We start from the raw sequence: 18,564 nt of genomic DNA on the forward strand, positions 1-18,564 counted from the left end.
GGTATGCCCTCACTGTTTTAAACGGTGAGACTATATTTGCACTTTCGAAAGCACATCGTGGCTGTGGAGTGAACACACTGGAGGGGGCAGGTCAGAAGGCTGCTTGCAGGGTGCAGGGGAGACTGAGGACAGCACTGCCGGGGATGGCAGTGAGGGGTCATGGACCTGATGCCTGGCACGGAGGGTCAGGAAGGGAGAAGTGTCAAAGAGGACCCCCAGGTTTCTGGCTTGGGCAACTGGGTGGTGTCACTCCATGAAACAGACAAGTAGAGACGCTCCACCGCCCTTGGCTTGTAATGATGCTTTACTCAGTACCTATAACTGCTCCATATCACTGCTCCTGGCATTAAGGTGTGGCAGGGAGCTCAGTTCTCCCCTTCCATCAACTTCTACCCCAGGCCACAGACAGCAGAGGGCTACCCAGCTGTGTATCTGCTGGTGCTTTTCCCTTCAAAAGTATCAACAACGTTTCAAGGTCTTAACCCAGATGCTTAATTCAGTTTGCTGTAGAGAGAGGTGTTGGAGTTAAGTGACAACGAAGAAAGACACGGGGGGCGGGGGGCGGGGAGGAGGCGGCATTACTTCCACTTCAAGAGTCATCCGTGTTTATTATTTGTTTCCAGTTGATACATGGAATCCGTGCTTGCCTTTCAAACAGTTAAATCCCAAGTGAGCCCGTTCTTGGAGCGTTCTAGGACCGTGAGAGAACAAGTGTTTCCCGAAACTAAGGGCTATCGTTGAAATCCAAGCCACCGGGGGTCAAGGGCCTGCACGCCGCTCGCCTCTGTACCCCGAGGCCCTCGGTATCCTCCGCAGAGGGGCAGGCTGTGGTGTATGCCGCCTCCTGGTGGCCGGCCGCGGCCAGGGGCCCGGACCGCCCGCAGCTCCGCCCCGCCGGCCACCAGGCACTTCCGAAGCTCGCCGCCATCGCCCGACGGGAGGTAGCAGCTCCGGTCTCCCGGGAAGGAGGAAGCTGGAGCCCGGGTGGGGGCGTGGCTCGTAGGACGCGAGCCCGGGGGCGGGGCCGGGCGGAGAGGGGCCTCCGCGGGACGCTCAGGCGCTGCTCCGGCCACCTCTGCGGGGTCCTTGACGGCGGCGGCACACGGGCCGCCGTCCTGGGCAAAGATGGCGGCGCCCTGGTGGCGAGCCGCGTTTTATGGAAGTCGGAGGTGGCGGGGCTTCAGCACCTCGGGTGAGGGGTCTGAGATGGGGGGCTCTTGGAGGTCCCTGTAGAGCCCGAGCCCCGGGGCTCGAGCCAGCGTCCGGCCCTGGCCTCACCTCCCGCTGTCTACCCGCAGCCGCCCTGAACCGCCGGACCGCCCCTCTGGGGCCGATGCCCAACGAGGACATCGATGTGAGCAACCTGGAGCAGCTGGAGAAATACCGCAGCTTCGACCGCTACCGGCGCCGGGCGGAGCAGGAGGCGCGGAGCCCGCATTGGTGGCGGACCTATCGGGAGCACTTCGGGGAGGAGTCAGGTGCAGGGCGACCGGCCTCGCGACTGGGGGGCGGGGGGGCCGCCGGCGTCCTCCCCGAGCACTGGCGGAGGGGGCCTGCCAGCGCCCACGTGCGCACTGTGGGCCATTTAGTCCCACCAGGATTTTTCACACCTTTTGGTTCTTTTATTTGGAAGATTCCCTTCTCCCGCTGTTAGAGTTCCACCTTATACTTCTAAAATCCTTTCCAGGTTTCTCCTCCCCACCCCCCGCATTCCGTGTTAGAACGTCCCTCTGTGCTCCTAAAATACTGTGTGAAGCCCTGGCCACACCCTGTCCTGACTTTGTTTTCACTGGTCCTCTCCCCGTATTGGGATCCCTAAGGACAGGGATCTTGCCTGTCTTGACCATTTGATCCTTCTACCCGCATAGTGCTTGGCACAAAGGTGTGCAGTTCTTTCCTGAATGAAATTGAAAGCTCTGGGCAAAGTGACTCGGGGATCCTGCCCTTGAGCAACCTACTTCCCGAGTACATCTTTATGTGGAAAGCATTTAGGGAGGCAGTTTTATGATGGTTGAGGACACAGGGATGGAATCCACATAGTCTGATCTAAACCCAACTTCTTAGGAGTTGATGCTGACAGGCCAGGTCCAGGGACCTAGAGAAGGATCCCTGATGCACGCAGGGTAAGACTCAAACTCCAGCCAGCAGAAGGTAAAAGCAGAGTTTTTGGAAGGTATAGAAAGAGTGCAGGTACGACAGTGTGTTTGGGAGATTCAGAAAGGAAAGGAGGGAGTCTCCTCTTTGCTTGGGGCCTGGGGGTTTTTACTGAGGATTGTGGTCTGGTGCACATGTCCTCTCAGGCATCCAGGAACCAGTTAGAACAAAGATAAGGGCCCAAGTCTTATTCCTTGGAGCCAGGGGGTCTTGGCGTTGAGATGTCTAGAGCTGGTTGTCTGGAATACACATACTGTGGCTTCCTGCAGTCATTCTCACCTGGTCCTTCCTTAGATGTTATCTATTCGAAAGAAATCATTAATTCCTTGTTCCTTACAAAAGGCATCCATAAAGTGGGGGTGTGGGTCCTAGCAAAAATAGAAGTAGAAAGGGGTGTGTGGCTGGCTCAGTTGGTAGAACATGCACCTCTTGATCTCAGGGTTGTGAGTTCAAGCCCCATGTTGGGCACAGAGTTTACTTAAAAAAGAAAAAGCAGGAAAAGGAGCAAAAAGCATATTTTTATGGAGTCCTTCAGTTTCCCTATCTCAGTGACTTGCCTGAGCTTCAGTTTCCTCAGTGTAAAATAAAATAATTGTGTCTGTCACAAAATTGTTGTATTAAAAGTTTTTTTAGACAAATCCATCTTTGACGAGGGTTCAGTGCATCTTATCGTTACTGTCTAATGTAAGTGGAAGAAGTATCGTATCGAAAGTCTCCTTGGGCCTTGTTACTCAAAGTGTGTTCTGAGACTCGCAGCACAGGCATTACCTAGGAGCTTGTTAGGAATGCAGAATCTCAGGCCCCCCGCTAACCTGTTGATTCAGAATCTGAATTTTAACAAATTTCCCAGGTGACTTGTATGGTGAGTCCATTAAAGTATAAGAAATGCTTCTTTAAGTCTTTATAGCTTCAGCTAATTCTACCAAGGACTCAGGTGAATGTCCACGGCCAGGTGTGAATAGGCTTGAAGGTCATTCCAACCATAATTAAGATGATTATCTATTCACCTGTATTACCCACGACCTAGACAGTGTGACCTGGTTTAGGGATCAGAAAATGCAATCTCAAGTCGAATCCAATTTGCTTAGCAGTTGGACCCTGTTCGGGTCTGGGAAGCGGACTGCACCATGTGATTTAGTTTTGTGAATTAAAGGGTAAGCTTTACCAGCAGAACTTGGGCAAGTGAGAGGACTAGGTAGGGACTGGCAGCTTCACTGAAACTTGTTCCCACTTTCTCCAACATATCTTCCCTCCCCAGATCCCAAAGACAAAATTGACATCGGGCTGCCCCCACCCAAGGTCTGCCGGACCCAACAGCTGCTGGAGCGGAAACAGGTCCTCCGGGAGCTGCGTGCCAACTCAGAGGAGGAGCGAGCTGCCCGCCTCCGCACAGGTAAGCCTTCCCAGGGGAGGGGGCCCCACCGTGTCCCTGCCCCCACTCTGCATCCTGACCGGCATCTTTCCTTACCAGCACGCATCCCGCTACAGGCTGTGCGGGCTGAGTGGGAGAAGACCTGTGGCCCCTACCACAAGCAGCGTCTGGCTGAATACTGTGGCCTCTATCGAGACCTGTTCCGTGGCGCCACCTTTGTGCCCCGAGTCCCCCTGCACGTGGCCTATGCTGTGGGTGAAGATGACTTGGTGCCTGTGTACCTCGGCAATGAGGTCACGCCAACGGAGGTAACTGCTCACTCGTGCCCTTCTCCCACTGAGCGTACAGACTCGTCCCACCCCGGGACCACGGACAGCTCCTTTGTGAAAGCACTGACAGAGGCGGTTTTTATGGCAGTGAAGGGCATAAGCTTGGTACCTACGTAGGCTGGTTTGGGGTTTTGTTCTTCTCCGTCTTCCCCTTTTGGTTTCCTGGTAAACAACACCATGGTGATTACAAAGGAAGGAATATAAGATGAAAGGAAAAGCTCCATCTTGGCATACTCCTGCCACTAGCCCGCTGTCCTCAGAGCCTTCCTAGCCCCTGTCCATTGATGTAAGGGCCACCTTGTGGTTCAGATAGTTGGCTAGGCAACTCTGCAGGGTTCCTTCTATAAGCTTCTCTTCGCTGACCTGCACCTCGAAGGACCGTCAAGGGCGTTTGGATCAGAGTGGGCTCTCCCTTCTCCAGAGCTCCCTCAGATTCCTCCCCTCCAGAAGGTCTGTTTACAGCAGCTTGTCTGTCCCTGATGGGGGTGACACCTTCCCTATTGTCTCCCCACCAGGCTGCCCAGGCCCCAGAGGTGACCTATGAGGCAGACAAGGGCTCCATGTGGACACTGCTGCTCACCAACTTGGGTCGGTATCTGGGGCTCACCAGGCCTCTTGCCTCCCTCACCTCCCAGGAGCCAGGGTTCTGGGGAGTTAGGGGCGGGGCCTGGGGGGAAGGGCAGCAGGACCCGGCAGTTAGTGGGGTCTGTTTGTGTGCAGATGGACACCTGCTGGAGCCAGATGCTGAATATGTCCACTGGCTGGTGTGAGTACCTGGGCTGGGGGAAGGGGTCAGAGGCATGTGAGGAGGCCCTGGTATCCTGGAAAGAGCTGTAGCTGGATTTCGGTCCTGGCTCCACCGTGGCTTAACTGTGGAACTTTGGATTAACCTCCCACCCAGGTGGCAGCCCCTCACCCCTGCTTCCTGATGCTGTCAAGAACCCTGTGATCCACTGGCTGAAGACAGGTCTGGAAGAAAAAGCAGGCAGTAGGCCTTGGCTGTTCCCACAGGCCTCTTGTTTCCCTGAACTCATTTCCTCATCTGTAAAACTAGGGTGGTACCACCCCATGCCTTAGCCACCCTGAGGGGCTCTGTGACAATCAGATGGGAAAAGGACAGTGAGAGGCCTCTGGCAGCTGTGACTGCCCAAGCTGGGCTACTTTTTGCTCAGTGGCCTTTGGCCCTGGCGTCAGGGTGGCAGAGGTCAGGCGGTTGATCCCAGCTTTGAGACTTCTAGGTAATTGGGGCCAGTGACTGGGAGGATGGTTTCTATCATTTTTAGTCAAATGCAGTTACCAATCTGTGTAACAGGATCCTCTGGGTAGTTCTGTGTGGGGCAGGTACAGTGGCCATCCTGGTGTCGGGATGGGCAGACGCTCCCTGACAAACCCCAGAGCCTTCAGGAAACAGAGATGCAGCCCAGAGGTGGTGTGGTTCTCTAGCCGGCCCCACCGGCTCCCCGCGGCCTAGTAAACAGGCTGCTGGACCTCACTCTCTCCCTGACCATCTCTAGCCTCTGAGCCCCTCCTGTTCCCTTCACAAGTTTGCAGTCTGTCTGAGGGTTCACAGAGCATTGCCTCCTACTTGACTGTTGGATGAAGATCATTTTAGGGTGTGTCCTCCCAGGGAGTGACATCAGTCTCTAGGGAATATGCGGATTGGAATGCTCCTGCTGCCGCCTTCCTTGAGTGATAACTCATGGATACTTTTTCTCCCGCCAGAACCAACATTCCAGGCAACAGCGTGGCTGAAGGACAGGAGACTTGTCCCTACCTGCCCCCCTTCCCTGCCCGAGGCTCCGGCTTCCACCGCTTTGCCTTCCTGCTCTTCAAGCAGGATAAGCCAATTGACTTCTCTGGGGACACCCGGCCCTCACCCTGGTAATCTGCAGCCCCCCTCCCACCCCCCCATCCACATTCCCTCTCCCCTCTCAGGCCACCTTCCCCGGAATGGTCTGTCATGCTTGGTTCTTCTGTCTCTTAACTTAGGCTTGAGATGGGCAGAAGGGTAGTTGTGCTAGGCACATCCTAAGGGGCTTCTCAGGATTGCCTGTGGGGCTGGCTGGAGGAGGGGTGTGGGGCTCTGATGCCCATTCCCTGCTCTTAAATGCTCCCCATCTTCTTATAGCTACCAGCTTGCCCAGCGGACCTTCCACACTTTTGATTTCTACAAGAAGCACCAAGAAGCCATGACACCAGCTGGCCTGGCCTTTTTCCAGTGCCGCTGGGATGATTCGGTCACCCACATCTTCCACCAGCTTCTGGGTAAGGCCAGAGTGGGCTGGGGGCAGGGCAGGGGCGGCTGGCCTGAGCTCACAGACCTCTCCTGACCTGCCAGGGAGAAGTGCCACTGGGAGGCATGCCACTCCTTGGGTGGGCTGGCTGGGCAGTCGCAGGCTAACAGACGAGGGAAAGGGGCTCGGTCCAGCATCAGTCCACGCCCATACCCCCCTCTTCCTGCAGACATGCGGGAGCCCGTGTTTGAGTTTGTGAGGCCACCCTCTTACCACCCCAAGCAGAAGCGCTTCCCCCACCGGCAGCCCCTGCGCTACCTGGACCGGTACAGGGACAGTCACGAACCCACCTATGGCATCTACTAAGTGGCCAGAGTGCAACCCACCTCAGAAAGTGGACTGGGCTGGGCTGTGGGCTTCTAGGCCCCGCTTGAGGCAGCCCCTCTGTGGCCCTCCCAACCCAGGGTTTGGGAATGAAAAGAGCTCTCCCCAAGGGTGGTGGCCCGGGTGGAACATGTGAATAAAGATGATTTTTGCTGTAACTGGTCTGGGTCTGTGTTCTGGGAACGCTCCAACCCCATGATGGATCTGTAATCCTTCATGGATGGAAAGAGAACCGCCTCCCGCCTCGGGAGGTGACCCCCTCAACTCTGCCTCTGAAGGGTGTCAGGCCCTGAGATCAAGTGGCTGGAGGCGGGTCCAGAAGAAAGGCAGTGGGGCTTGGCTGCTCCCATAGATCTCTTGAAAGAGCTTTGCCAGCCCTGAGCATTGGCCCCTTGCTGGATATTCACAGCATGGTTGGTGGCAGGCTCCTGGCAACAGGCTGGGATGCTCTCAATGAGAAGCAGGTCTGAGACCTCTGGCCACACCCTGCTTGGGGCCCAGAAAGCCCCTGTACCTTGCTGGATGGTTAGAATATTCTTTCTCCTCTAAGTAGCCAGTCAAGAGGAGACCTTCCTTTCCTAGGAAGAGGAGCTTCCTGTATTACAACGCAGAAGACGGAATGCTGCATTGCTTTGAGGGTACCCCGCCTCAAAATTAGGCCAGGTTGGTTAGAAAAATAAGGAGAATTAACCCTCCATCAACTCACTCTGGCCCAGCACACTGCCCCACAGCAGGTGGGTTAGAGTCAGGATCCCTCTCCTCTGCTAATCTATAAAAAGTGAGGCTCCAGGGGCACCTGGGTGGCTCAGCTGGGCATCTGAAGGGCATCTGCCTTCGGCTCAGGTCATGATCCCGGGGTCCTGGTATCAAGCCCTGCGTTGGGCTCCCTCTCCCTCTGACACTCCCCTGCCCCCTGTGTGCTCTCTCTCTGTCTCTCTGCTCTCTCTCTTTCAAATAAATAAAATCTTTAAAAAAAAAAAAAAAAGTGAGGTTCCAGAAGAGCTCCCAACTGCAAAGAAGGAACTCCCCAGCAGGGAGCCCACACGGAGAGTGGATTCCAAGAGCAGTTGAACCTTACTTTGGGTTTCCACTAAAGGGGGGGTATGAAAAAAACACTTGATTGGTCTCTGTGTTGGTGACCAGAAATTTCCACCTCACTGTTTACTTTAAAAGCACCAAAATTTGGCGTAGCTTAGAGAAAGGAGACACCCCAATCTGGCAAATGCCTGAAACAGCTCAAGGAAAAGGGCAGCGGAGCACCTCCTGGCAGGAAAGCCTAGAAAGAGCACGAGCTGTGTGCCCATTGCTCTTACTGACCGGCGCAACCTCGTGCAGTCTCATTTAATCGCCAAAACTGCTGGGAAGTAGCTGCTGTTGTCCAGGTTTCCAGATGAGGGGTCCGTGGGGGCCTTCAGCCAGGAAGAGGCCCCGAGGCCCAACGGGGTTCCCAAAGGTTCTGGTCCCTGGAGGTGGGGGCCGCTCCCCTACACAGGAGCCGCTTAACGAGGGTTTGGGGAAAGGGGATGGAGCTCCCAGAGTGGGACCACCGAGAGCTGGACCCCAACTCCCATCCTGGGGCGGCATGAGGCAGCGAGGGTGCCTCGGAGCCTGGACAGAGGGGAGAAAGTGGGCGCGGCGAGGGCCCAGGTACCCGAGGTGGGGGAGGCAACAGCCGCTCTGCTCCAACTCCACTGGCCCTCGATCCTCCCCGCCCCCGTCGCGCCTCGCGACTCCGGCCCGCTTTCGGGGGCCCCGCCTCGCCAGCCTCCGCGCCCTGCCTCCGCCCCGCGCCCCGCCTCGCCGGCCTCCGCGCCGCGCCCCGCTCCTCACTGCCCGCCATCCCCGGAGGCCCCGCCCCCGAGCCGCGCACCGCCCGCCCGCTTTCGGGAGGCACCGCCCCCCGCGCGCCGCCGCCGCCGCCGCCGCCGCCGCCGCCGCCGCCACCGCCATGGCCGCGCCGCCGCTGGAGGACGAGCTGACCTGCTCCATTTGCCTGGGGCTCTATCTGGAGCCGGTGACGCTGGTCTGCGGCCACAACTTCTGCGGGGCCTGCATCCGGGACTGGGGGGACCGCTACGACAAGGCGTGCCCGGAGTGCCGGAAGCCCTTCCCCGACGGCGCCGAGCTGCGCCGCAACGTGGCGTTCAGCGCAGTGCTCAAGGCGATGCGCGCCGGGCCCGCCCCGGCCGCCGGCCCCGACCCTGCGCGGGCCTCTGGCTCCGCCCCGGGCGCGCGCTGCCCCCGACATGGGCGGCCACTCGACCTCTTCTGTCGCACCGAGGGTCGCTGCATATGCAGCGCGTGCACCGTGAACGAGTGTCGCCTCCACGAGCGGGCGCTGCTGGACGCCGAGCGTCGGGAGCGCGAGGTGACACCGGGGTGCCCTGCCCTGTCTCTCTCGGCGCCCGGACTGGGGCGGGCAGCTTAAGCAGGAGGAGGCTTTGGGGATGTTTGTGCGTATTCCCCGAATAAAAGGAGAAAACGGGTGCTTGGAATAGAGATTTTGGAGCTGGTGACAGGCCCAGGGTGAGACCCCAGGACTGAGTGGCTGAAATGGAGTGAAGGAAAGGGCTCTGAGGTGAGGATGTCAGGGAGCCGAGAGCCAGTGTTGGAGGATACCCCCGTGGCTTGAGAAGTCACAGAGAATGAGGATGAGATGTTACTGCTGAGGCTCTGAGCATGAAAGTGGGTAACCCCCTCCAGCAGGTGACAGCAACAAGGAGGGAGAGAGTGGCAGATGGCACGTGCACGCCAGAGGAGCCTGTGTTTTGCTAGAGCGAGGTGAAGTGATGTGGGGTGTGAGAGGACAGATGCGCATCCCTGGGGGACAGTCAGGTAGAACCAAGAGAGAGTGACCCCTCCCCACTTCCTGCCTGTGGCACATTGTACAACGCTGGAGGCCGTGGGGCCTGGACAGAGACATTGGGCTTAGGAAGATCTATCTGATGGCTTTGGCCAGAGTATCAATTTCTCTGTCCTGTTTTCTCATCTGCGAAGTGGGGATTATGATGGCCCTTGCCTCATGAAGTGTGGCCTGGAGGAGCAGAAGCAAAACAGGCTCTTGACCAGAGGCTGGGAATGATGCTTTGTCCCGCTCCCATAAAAACACGACATTCTAACCCTCAAGGGTACCGGAAGAGTCACAAAGAGGGGTGCCCTCTTCTCCCCCATGCCCAGGGCTGGGGCTGAGGACTGGCCGGGCATTTGGAAGAACCCACCCTGCACATGTATCACACTACCCACTGGTCAAATAGCTTTGGTGCTCTGACTTGTCACCCCTTCCCTGCAAGGCTCCCGAAGCCAGAAGTGTCACTCACGCCATTTATTGACCAGAGTAGTGCGGGGTGGGTTTTCAGCCCAAAGACAGTGGGGGCTCTGCTCCAGGTTGCTCAGCCTGCAAGAGGAACTGGAAGTCAGGTTTAAAGCCCAAGGCCTCTGCTCGCCTGTGTACCTCCCCGCTCCAGTTGGAAACGGGCTTTGTCTGGGTCTTCCTGGGACTCTGACCCAGTTCACCTGGGGCTCAGATCAAGGCCGGTGTTCTGAGTGCCGGTCAACTGGTCAGCCTTGCCTGGGGTGGCACGAGGAGGGGGTGCCCCACATCTGCAGCTGTTTGTTGATCGAGGTGAGGACTTCACAGCCATCCCTGGTCCCCTCTTGTCTCTTGTTCCCTGGTGGGCACCACAGGCCCAGCTGAGAGCCATGCTGGAGGTCAGCCAGCAGCAGGCCACCCAGGCCGAGAGGCAGCTGAAGGAACTGCAGCAGCAAAGAAGCCAGATCCAGGTACAAGGCCTATCTGTGCGTCCTCATGCTGTGTCCTTCAGGCAGCCACCAGTCACTCCCTGGGACACTGGGTAGTAGATGTGAGCTACCTTGAAAATGCCCCCGGACCCAGGGAAGGAGGGACTGAGCAGGGTGGGGGGAAATGTTCCAGGGACCCTGGCTACCCGCATCCCCCACCCCTCAGCCCAGTGGGCAGCCTTGGCCCTGGCCACCCTAGGCCACTGCTTCGCCCATGCAGAGCTCGGCCTGCAGCCTGGCCTCCGTGATCTCTGGCAAGTTCAGCTGCCTGCTGCAGGCCCTAGAGATGCGACGGGCCTTGGCACTGAAGGACATCAAGGTGACCGAGACCCAGGCGCTAGCACAAGCCCAGGATGGAGAAGAGCGACTACAGGGCCACCTGGAGGCCCTGGCTAGTTATGACCGCGGGGTCCGGGACCTCCTGGAGCTGCTGGATGACCGGACCTTCCTCCAGGTACCAGACCTCAGGGCAGCAGGTTGGGGGGACCAGCGTCCCTGCACCTGGCGCACAGGCTCACTGCAACTGTCCCTGGGGCTCAGGAGTCACAGCTCCTGGTGCCCCCGGGGCCTCTTGGGCCTCTGACTCCTCCGCAGTGGGACGAAGATCAGCAGCTGGCCGGCCTGAAGGAGTCACTGAGCCGGCTGTGTGACCTCCTCCTGGATGAGGGGGGCCACCCCAGAGCACCAGCTGAGGCTGCTGATTTGGGCCCCGTGGGTAAGGTTGGCCCCACGGTGGGTGGGAAAGGGGGATCAGGACTCTGCCCCCCACGAGCTCCCCTCCTCATCACTGCCCTAACACTTCTTTGCCTCTTAGCGGCCCCAGGCCCCCTGGCACCAGTCCCGAGTCCGGTTTGTCCACTGAGGAGGAAACTCTGGCAGAGTAAGGAGACCAGCAAGCGTGTGTGTGCACGTGCACGTGTGCATTGTGCGTTCGTGTGTGCGTGTGTCGGTGGGTGGGTGTGTACCTGTTGGCGGGGGGCACATGCTGCGACTGCCCCGCCCAGGATGCCTGCTCCATGCCTGTCCCCCCCGCTGCACACCTGTCGTAGGATGCCAGCCTCTCACACGTGGGGCCAGTAGAGCACGTAAGGAGATGCTGGACCTGCAAACCCGGGCTCAGCTGTGAGTCTTCCACTCGTTACCAAGTCAGGTTACCCTGGGGAGCCTCAGTTTCTTCCTCTTTGAAATGAGGTGAATGGAAGGTCCCACTAGCAGGCCGCCTGCTGTGGTGACGTCACCACTTGCTGGTCGCCTGACGGACGCATGGCTTTGCACTGGTGGAGCTCCAGGTGCCATCTGTCCCCCTGGGGACAGGACTGTGGACGTGCACAGGAGCCTGCCCGCTCACCTTCCGTCCGTCCGTCCGTCCCTGACAGATTATCGCAATCTGACCTTCGATCCGGACAGCGCCAATCGCCACCTCCACCTGTCTCGTCAGGACCAGCAGGTAAAGCACCGTCACAAGCCCCGGGACCTGGCCGGGCCAAGCAGCTTCGAGCTCTGGCAGGTGCGCTGTGCCCAGAGCTTCCGGAACGGGCGACACTACTGGGAGGTGCACGCATCTAACCACTCGGTGACCCTGGGCGTCGCCTATCCGGACCTGACGCGGCACAGGCAGGGGCCCCACACAGACAACATCGGGCGTGGGCCCAGCTCCTGGGGGCTCTGTGTGCAGGAGGACAGGGCGCAGGCTTGGCACAACGGGGAGGCCCAGCTCCTCCCAGGGGTGTCGGGGCAGCTCCTGGGCATGGACTTGGACCTGGCCTCTGGCTGCCTCACCTTCTACAGCCTGGAGCCCAAGGCCCAGCCCCTGCATACCTTCCATGCCATCTTCACCCAGCCCCTCTACCCTGTCTTCTGGCTCCTGGAGGGTAGGACCCTGACCCTGTGCCATCGGCCTGAGGCCAGGCTCCCTCCGGAGCTCCAGGAAGAGGCCTCAGAGCCCAGCTGAGGAAGGCACAGGATGGAGCTCTAGGCCAGGGACAGCTGCCACCATGCCTGTGCACCCAAAAGCTGCCCAGCCCCTAGCTTGGGGACCTGAGGCCACAGCTATAAGGGGACCAGCTTTGGGCCAGAAGATCGACTCAGAACTAGGCTGGGCCACTTGGAAAGAGAGATTGGGAGGGAGCCCCGAAACCGGAGTTCACTCTTCCAGCATCATTGAAGGGCACGGGGACTAGGAAGGGACTAAACCGGGAAGACCCTGCCTGAGCAGAGCCCGCTTCTAGGCGCTGCCTGTGCATCCGAGGTTGATGCCGCCCCCGTGGGCTCCTGGTCCTGCAGGAGAGCGTGCGCGGTTCGGGCCTCGCCACACAGTGTGGCAAATACACACTCCGCTGTCACGGGCCTCCCGTGAAGGTGACGGAGATCAGAGGAATTGGGGGGGGGGAGTTTGGGGGTGCCACAAAACACAATTCCTAGAGAAAAGTGATTTTTACCTCCTTCCTCCCTCTTTTTTTTTTTTCTTAACATTTTGGTATATCTTAGTTTCTTTTGTACATACTTGTGGTTGCATTTTAAAAACACTTATGTTTTTTGCATTTTTTAATTTAGCATAACCATTTTTCACGGTATTAATATTTTCCCCTGAATGATTACATATAAACGGTCTCTCTAATGACTACCAGAATTTATTTCCCTAATACAGGTGTCCTCTGCCTTCCAAAAGTTCAAGTTCTGCCACTTCGCTTTCATAAGAGACCTACATTAGCATGGTTTCGGATTTCTTTTGGTGAGTGCAGACAGGTGCTAATGGAGGTCTTTTGTAAAGCAAAGTGGCAGAACCTCAACTTTTGAAAGCCACGGGTACTCTCTGCTTATGAAAGATTTCATAAGGACGCTCTGCTTTTGGATACTGCAGGGGAACCCGTATCCAACTTTGAAATTATTTGAGGCTGTAAAAATTTCACCCCGATGCGTATTTTTGAGCCGGAAGCTTTGACCATATCCATGGCTATGTATGTAGGCTGAATTCCCAGTGGACTTGCTCAACAGAAAAATAGTAAGGGGCACCTGGGTGGCGCAGTCAGTTGAGCGTTTCTTGGTTTCCGCTCAGGTGGTGATCTCAGGGTCGTGATGCCAGGGTCTGCTTAAGACTTTTTCTCCCTGGGGCGCCTGGATGGCTCAGATGGTTGAGTGTCGGCTCAGGTCATGATCCCAGGGTCCTGGGATCCAGCCTCGCATCAGGCTCCTGGCTCAGCGGGGAGCCTGCTTCTCCCTCTCCCTCTGCCTCTCCCCCTGCTCATGCTCTCTCTCTCTTTGTATTTCTGTGTCTCAAATGAATAAATAAAAAAAAAAACTTTCAAAAGACTCTTTCTCCCTCTCCCTGCCCCTCCCCCTTAAATAAACAAAATCTTAAAAAATAATAATAATGAGCACTTGAGGATTTTATTTTATTTTTTTTTAAGATTTTATTTATTTATTTGACAGAGAGAGAAACAGCGAGAGAGGGAACACAAGCAGGGGGAGTGAGAGAGGGAGAAGCAGGCTCCCCGCAGAGCAGGGAGCCCGACGCGGGACTCGATCCCAGGACCCTGGGATCATGACCTGAGCCGAAGGCAGTCGCTTAACCGACTGAGCCACCCAGGCGCCCTGAAGATTTTATTTTTATACAAATGGCCAAAATGAAGCAATCTCGAGTCAGGCGGACCCTTCCCCTCCTCGCCCCTACCAGCCAGCTTAGCCGGACACAGCCTCAGCCCCTGTCCCCTCTACCCAGGGGAAGGGGATTAAGTGCAGTGATGTGTATAGGTTCCAGGACAGTGCTGGCTTCCTTTGTTTTTGTCTTCCCTACTCAGAATGTGCTTTCCTGACGATCCCTGGACATACGTTTGTTAGTGTTTCTGGAAGTGGGTGCTGGGACCTGAAGCAGCTGTAATTCTATTACTTAAAACATTTCACGGGCGCCTGGGTGGCTCAGTTGGTTAAGCGACTGCCTTCGGCTCAGGTCATGATCCTGGAGTCCCGGGACCGAGTCCCGCATCGGGCTCCCTGCTCAGCGGGGGGTCTGCTTCTCCCTCTGACCCTCTTCCCTCTCGTGCTCTCTGTCTCTCATTCTCTCTCTCTCAATCTTTAAAAAAAAAAACAAAACATTTCACTTCTTGATCTGGGTGGCGGTTACAAGGATATTGGCTTTATAACTTTATGCTGTACATGTATGTTTTATATACTCATGAATAATTGTTTTACGATAATTTTTTTTAAAGGATAACACATGCAAAAACACATACTCCAAAAAAAAACCCCCTAAATTTTTTATTTGTGAAGAATACATCTCCCTCCCACATTGTAACGTGGCCCCGGCCACGGCCGGGGCTGCATGCTCTGTCCTGCGGGTGCCTCCCCAGCCTGTGGCTCTCTGTTCAAGGGTGGGGCCAGGCCTCTGATCAGTACAGCCTGGGCAATGAGCTTCTAGGAGGACTCCTAAATTGGGGACTCCCCAAACATGGGGAGAGGGCTCTCGCACCAGGCAGGCTGACAGAGCGCAGCTGGGTTGCCAGTTGCTGAGAGACCCAGCAGGGGAGGAAGCAGGGTTGGGCTGGCCACGTGACTGGCACTGCTGGCCATCCACATACAGGTTCTGACCATCAGCACCACCAACCCACCCGCCATCCCAAAGCCCCAGCATGCATGTCTGACAGGCGCCCACACTCTGAAAGGGAGAGAGAAAGGAAGAACAGACCCCTTCTGCTTCCGTGGTGGGAAGGATTTGGGGTCTTCATTCTATGAGATGACTTTTTATCAGGTTGTTAGTCCTTTCTGTGTTGTTCTGGAAGAGTGTTCCTTATTGGGACCGTTCACTTTTATTTACATATGATGAGATGCTACTGCCCTTTTTGTAGAAAACTACCCAGTTTTGTAGACTGTGCTTTTCAAGTAGGTGTGGGGCAAGTATGTGCAAATTGTTGGAAAGCTGCTTCAAATGAAATGCCCTCGATCCACCCAATTCTGACAGAAGTCTGTCTCCTCTCTGGGAAAAACGCATTGGGAGAGAGGGGAAAAAGAGCATGGACTTTGGGGTATAACGTTTGTAAGGGGGATACATTTGATTAGCCTGTGGGTGTTTCCAGCATATCTGCCCCACCCCTTTAGTATCTGGGCTTCTGTGAGGCAGAATCAGGAGGCACACCACAGCAGGGCAAGGGGACAGGAGAGATTTTAAAAGACAGGGGCCTTAGGTGCCAGGGGAGTTGAGGGAGTTGGATTGGAGGCTGCTGTTCTCCAGGCAGGAAGGGATAGGAGGGAACAGCATAGTGACTGTAGGAGATGTGGCTTCAAGTAACACGGGACTGGAAGCTAGAAGACAGTGGAGCCAGGCTTTCTGAGGGCAAAGGATTTCCATTCCAGGATTTCATACCCAGCCAAACAGTCAATGTCAGAGTATGAACAAAAACCTTTGGGGGCACTTTCACACCCATTCTCAGGAAGCCCCCAGAGGATGTGCTTTTCCAAAGTAAAGAAGTAAAGTCAATGAAGGGGAAGGAAGACCTGGGACCCAAGCAACAGGGAGTTCAACACAGAAAAGAAGTGATAAAGAATTGAAGTCTCCAGAAACTTGAGCGTGAACATCCACAGGACTTTCAAGGCTTATGAGCACGTGCTTTATGGATGAGGAGGTAAATGCTAAAAGAAACAGGTAAGTTATTGAAACCAGCGGTCATGGGAGCAAGCATCTGGAGTAGGTGGGGCACAGAACTGTCAGCTTTTGTTATAAGCCTCATTAAATTGTTTACTTTTTGGAGAACAGCAAATAAAGCCTAACCCCAGCAGGAGAAGAGAATAAAGATTAGAGCAGAATTCAATGAAATAGAAACCAAAAGAACAGTAGAACAGATCAACAAAACTAGGAGTTGGTTCTTGGGAAGAATTAATAAGATCGATAAAGCCCTGGCCAGACTTACCAAAAAGAAAAGAGAAAGAACCCAAATAAATAAAATCATGAATGAAAGAGGAGCGAACACAACCAACACCAAAGAAATACAATTATAAGAACGTATTATAAGGGGTGCCTGGGTGGTTCAGTCGTTAAGTGTCTGCCTTCGGCTCAGGTCATGATCCCAGGGTCCTGGGATCGAGCCCCGCATTGGGCTCCCTACTCAGCGGGAAGCCTGCTTCTCCCTCTCCCACTACCCCGCTTGTGTTCCCTCTCTCTCACTGTGTTTCTCTCTGTCAGATAAATAAATAAAATCTTAAAAAAAAAAAAATAAGCAACTATATGCCAACAAATTAGGCAATCAGGAAGAAATGGGTATATTCCTAGAAACTAAACTACCAAAGCTGAAACAGGAAGAAATTAAAAACCTGAACAGACCCTTAACCAGCAAGGAAATTGAAGCAGTCATCAAAAATCTTCCAACAAACAAGAGCCAGACGGCTGCCCAGGGGAATTTTACCAAACATTTAAAGAAGAAGTAATACCTATTCTTCTGAAGTTGTTTCAAGAAATATAAATGGAAGGAAAACTTCCAGACTCTTTCTGTGAGGCCAGCATTACCTGGATCCCCAAACGAGACAAAACCAGACCTTGATCCCAAACCCCACCAAAAAGGAGAATTTCAAACCAATATTCTTGATGAACATGGATGCAAAAATTCTCACCAAGATACTAGCCAATAGGATCCAACAGTACATTAAAAAAGATTATTCACCACGACCAAGTGGGATTTATTCCTGGGCTGCAAGGGTGGTTCAACATCCACAAATCAATCATTGTGATACACTACATTAATAAATGAAAGGACAAGAACCACATGATCCTTTCAATAGATGCAGAAAAAGCATTTGACAAAGTACACACATCCTTTCTTGATTAAAATTCTTCACAGTGTAGGGTTAGAGGGAACATACCTCAATATCATAAAAGCCATTTGCAAAAAGCCCACAGCAAATATCATTCTCAAGCAGAGCTTTTCCCCTAAGGTCAGGATCACCTTAGGCAGGGATGTCCACTCTCACCACTCTTGTTTAACATAGTACTAGAAGTCCTAGCCTAAGCAATCAGGCAACAAAAAGAAAAGGCATCCGAATCAGCAAAGAAGAAGTCAAACTCCCACTCTTCACAGATGACATGATACTCTATGTGAAAAACCCAAAAGACTCCACCCCAAAATTGCTAGAACTCATACAAGAATTCAGCAACGTGGCAGGAGATAAAATCAATGCACAGAAATCAGTTGCATTTCTATACACTAACAATGAGACAGAAAAAAGAGAAATTAAGGAGTCACTAGGAATAAACCTAACCAAAGAGGCAAAGGATATGTACTCTGAAAGCTATAGAACACTCATGAAAGAAAGTGAGGAAGACACGAAGAAATGGAAAAACGTTCCATGCTCTATGGATTGGAAGAACAAATATTGTTAAAACATCTATGCTATCTAGAGCAATCTATATGTTCAATGCAATCCCTATCAAAATACCATCAACATTTTTCACAGAGCTGAAATAAATAATCCTAAAATTTGTATGGAACCAAAAAAGACCCTGAATAGCCGCAGGAATGTCGACAAAGAAAACCAAACCTGGTGGCATCACAATTCTGGACTTCAAGCTATATTACAAACCTGTATTCATCAAGACAGCCTGGTACTGGCACAAAAACAGACACATAGATCAGTGGAACAGAATAGAAAATCCAGAAATGGACCCTCAATTCTATGGTCAACTAATCTTTGACAAAGCAGGAAAGAATATCCAATGGGAAAAAGACAAGTCTCTTCAACAAATGGTGTTGGGAAAATTGGGCAGTCACATGCAGAAGAATGAAACTGGACCATTTCCTTCACAATACACAAAAATAGACTCAAAATGGATGAAAGACCTAAATGTGAGACAGGAGAAGCCTGTCAGAATCCTAGAGGAGAACACAGGTAGCACCCTCTTCGACCTCAGCCACAGCAACTTCTTCTTAGAAACATCGCCGAAGGCAAGGGAAACAAAGGCAACAATGAACTATTGGGACTTCATCAGGACAAATTTTGAAAGCAAAGGAAACAGTCAACAAAACCAAAAGACAACCGACAGAATGGGAGAAGATATTTGCAAATGCCTTATCAGATAAAGGGCTAGTATCCAAAATCTATAAAGAACGTATCAAACTCAACACCCAAAGAACAAATCATCCAATCAAGAAATGGGCACAAGGGGCGCCTGGGTGGCTCAGTCGTTAAGCGTCTGCCTTTCAGCTCAGGTCATGATCCCAGGGTCCTGGGATCGAGCCCCACATCGGGCTCCCTGCTTTGCGGGAAGCCTGCTTCTCCCTCTCCCACTCCCCTTGCTTGTGCTCCCTCTCTC

At 54.2% G+C, this 18,564-nt stretch overlaps 2 protein-coding genes across 2 annotated transcripts; both read left to right on the top strand.

Annotated features, from left to right (window-relative positions):
* The first annotated feature begins 1,032 nt into the window (after positions 1 to 1,032).
* MRPL38 (mitochondrial ribosomal protein L38) lies at positions 1,033 to 6,631 on the top strand. The gene is made up of 9 exons (XM_006728053.3): positions 1,033 to 1,192; positions 1,299 to 1,478; positions 3,413 to 3,547; positions 3,626 to 3,834; positions 4,371 to 4,443; positions 4,576 to 4,621; positions 5,578 to 5,736; positions 5,984 to 6,120; positions 6,319 to 6,631. Exons 1-9 carry the CDS (start codon positions 1,126 to 1,128, stop codon positions 6,453 to 6,455), a joined length of 1,143 nt encoding a protein of 380 aa, XP_006728116.2. The 5' UTR covers positions 1,033 to 1,125; the 3' UTR covers positions 6,456 to 6,631.
* A 1,774-nt stretch (positions 6,632 to 8,405) lies between these two features.
* Positions 8,406 to 13,718, top strand: TRIM65 (tripartite motif containing 65). The gene is made up of 6 exons (XM_081804467.1): positions 8,406 to 8,841; positions 10,158 to 10,253; positions 10,492 to 10,725; positions 10,812 to 10,986; positions 11,086 to 11,151; positions 11,648 to 13,718. Exons 1-6 carry the CDS (start codon positions 8,422 to 8,424, stop codon positions 12,220 to 12,222), a joined length of 1,566 nt encoding a protein of 521 aa, XP_081660593.1. The 5' UTR covers positions 8,406 to 8,421; the 3' UTR covers positions 12,223 to 13,718.
* The last annotated feature ends 4,846 nt before the right edge of the window (positions 13,719 to 18,564 follow it).

This window comes from Leptonychotes weddellii, chromosome 15, assembly GCF_054177405.1.
Source record: "Leptonychotes weddellii isolate Sample4059 chromosome 15, ASM5417740v2, whole genome shotgun sequence".
In the NCBI taxonomy this organism is placed as follows: domain Eukaryota; kingdom Metazoa; phylum Chordata; class Mammalia; order Carnivora; family Phocidae; genus Leptonychotes; species Leptonychotes weddellii.

Coding starts and splice junctions, on each gene's coding strand:
- MRPL38 (XM_006728053.3), top strand. CDS start 1,126: ATGGCGGCGCCCTGGTGGCGAGCCGCGTTTTATGGAAGTCGGAGGTGG. Junction 1,479..3,412: donor GCACTTCGGGGAGGAGTCAG/GTGCAGGGCGAC, acceptor TTCCCTCCCCAG/ATCCCAAAGACAAAATTGAC. Junction 4,444..4,575: donor ACTGCTGCTCACCAACTTGG/GTCGGTATCTGG, acceptor GTTTGTGTGCAG/ATGGACACCTGCTGGAGCCA.
- TRIM65 (XM_081804467.1), top strand. CDS start 8,422: ATGGCCGCGCCGCCGCTGGAGGACGAGCTGACCTGCTCCATTTGCCTG. Junction 10,726..10,811: donor ATGACCGGACCTTCCTCCAG/GTACCAGACCTC, acceptor CCTGGGGCTCAG/GAGTCACAGCTCCTGGTGCC. Junction 10,987..11,085: donor TGCTGATTTGGGCCCCGTGG/GTAAGGTTGGCC, acceptor TTTGCCTCTTAG/CGGCCCCAGGCCCCCTGGCA.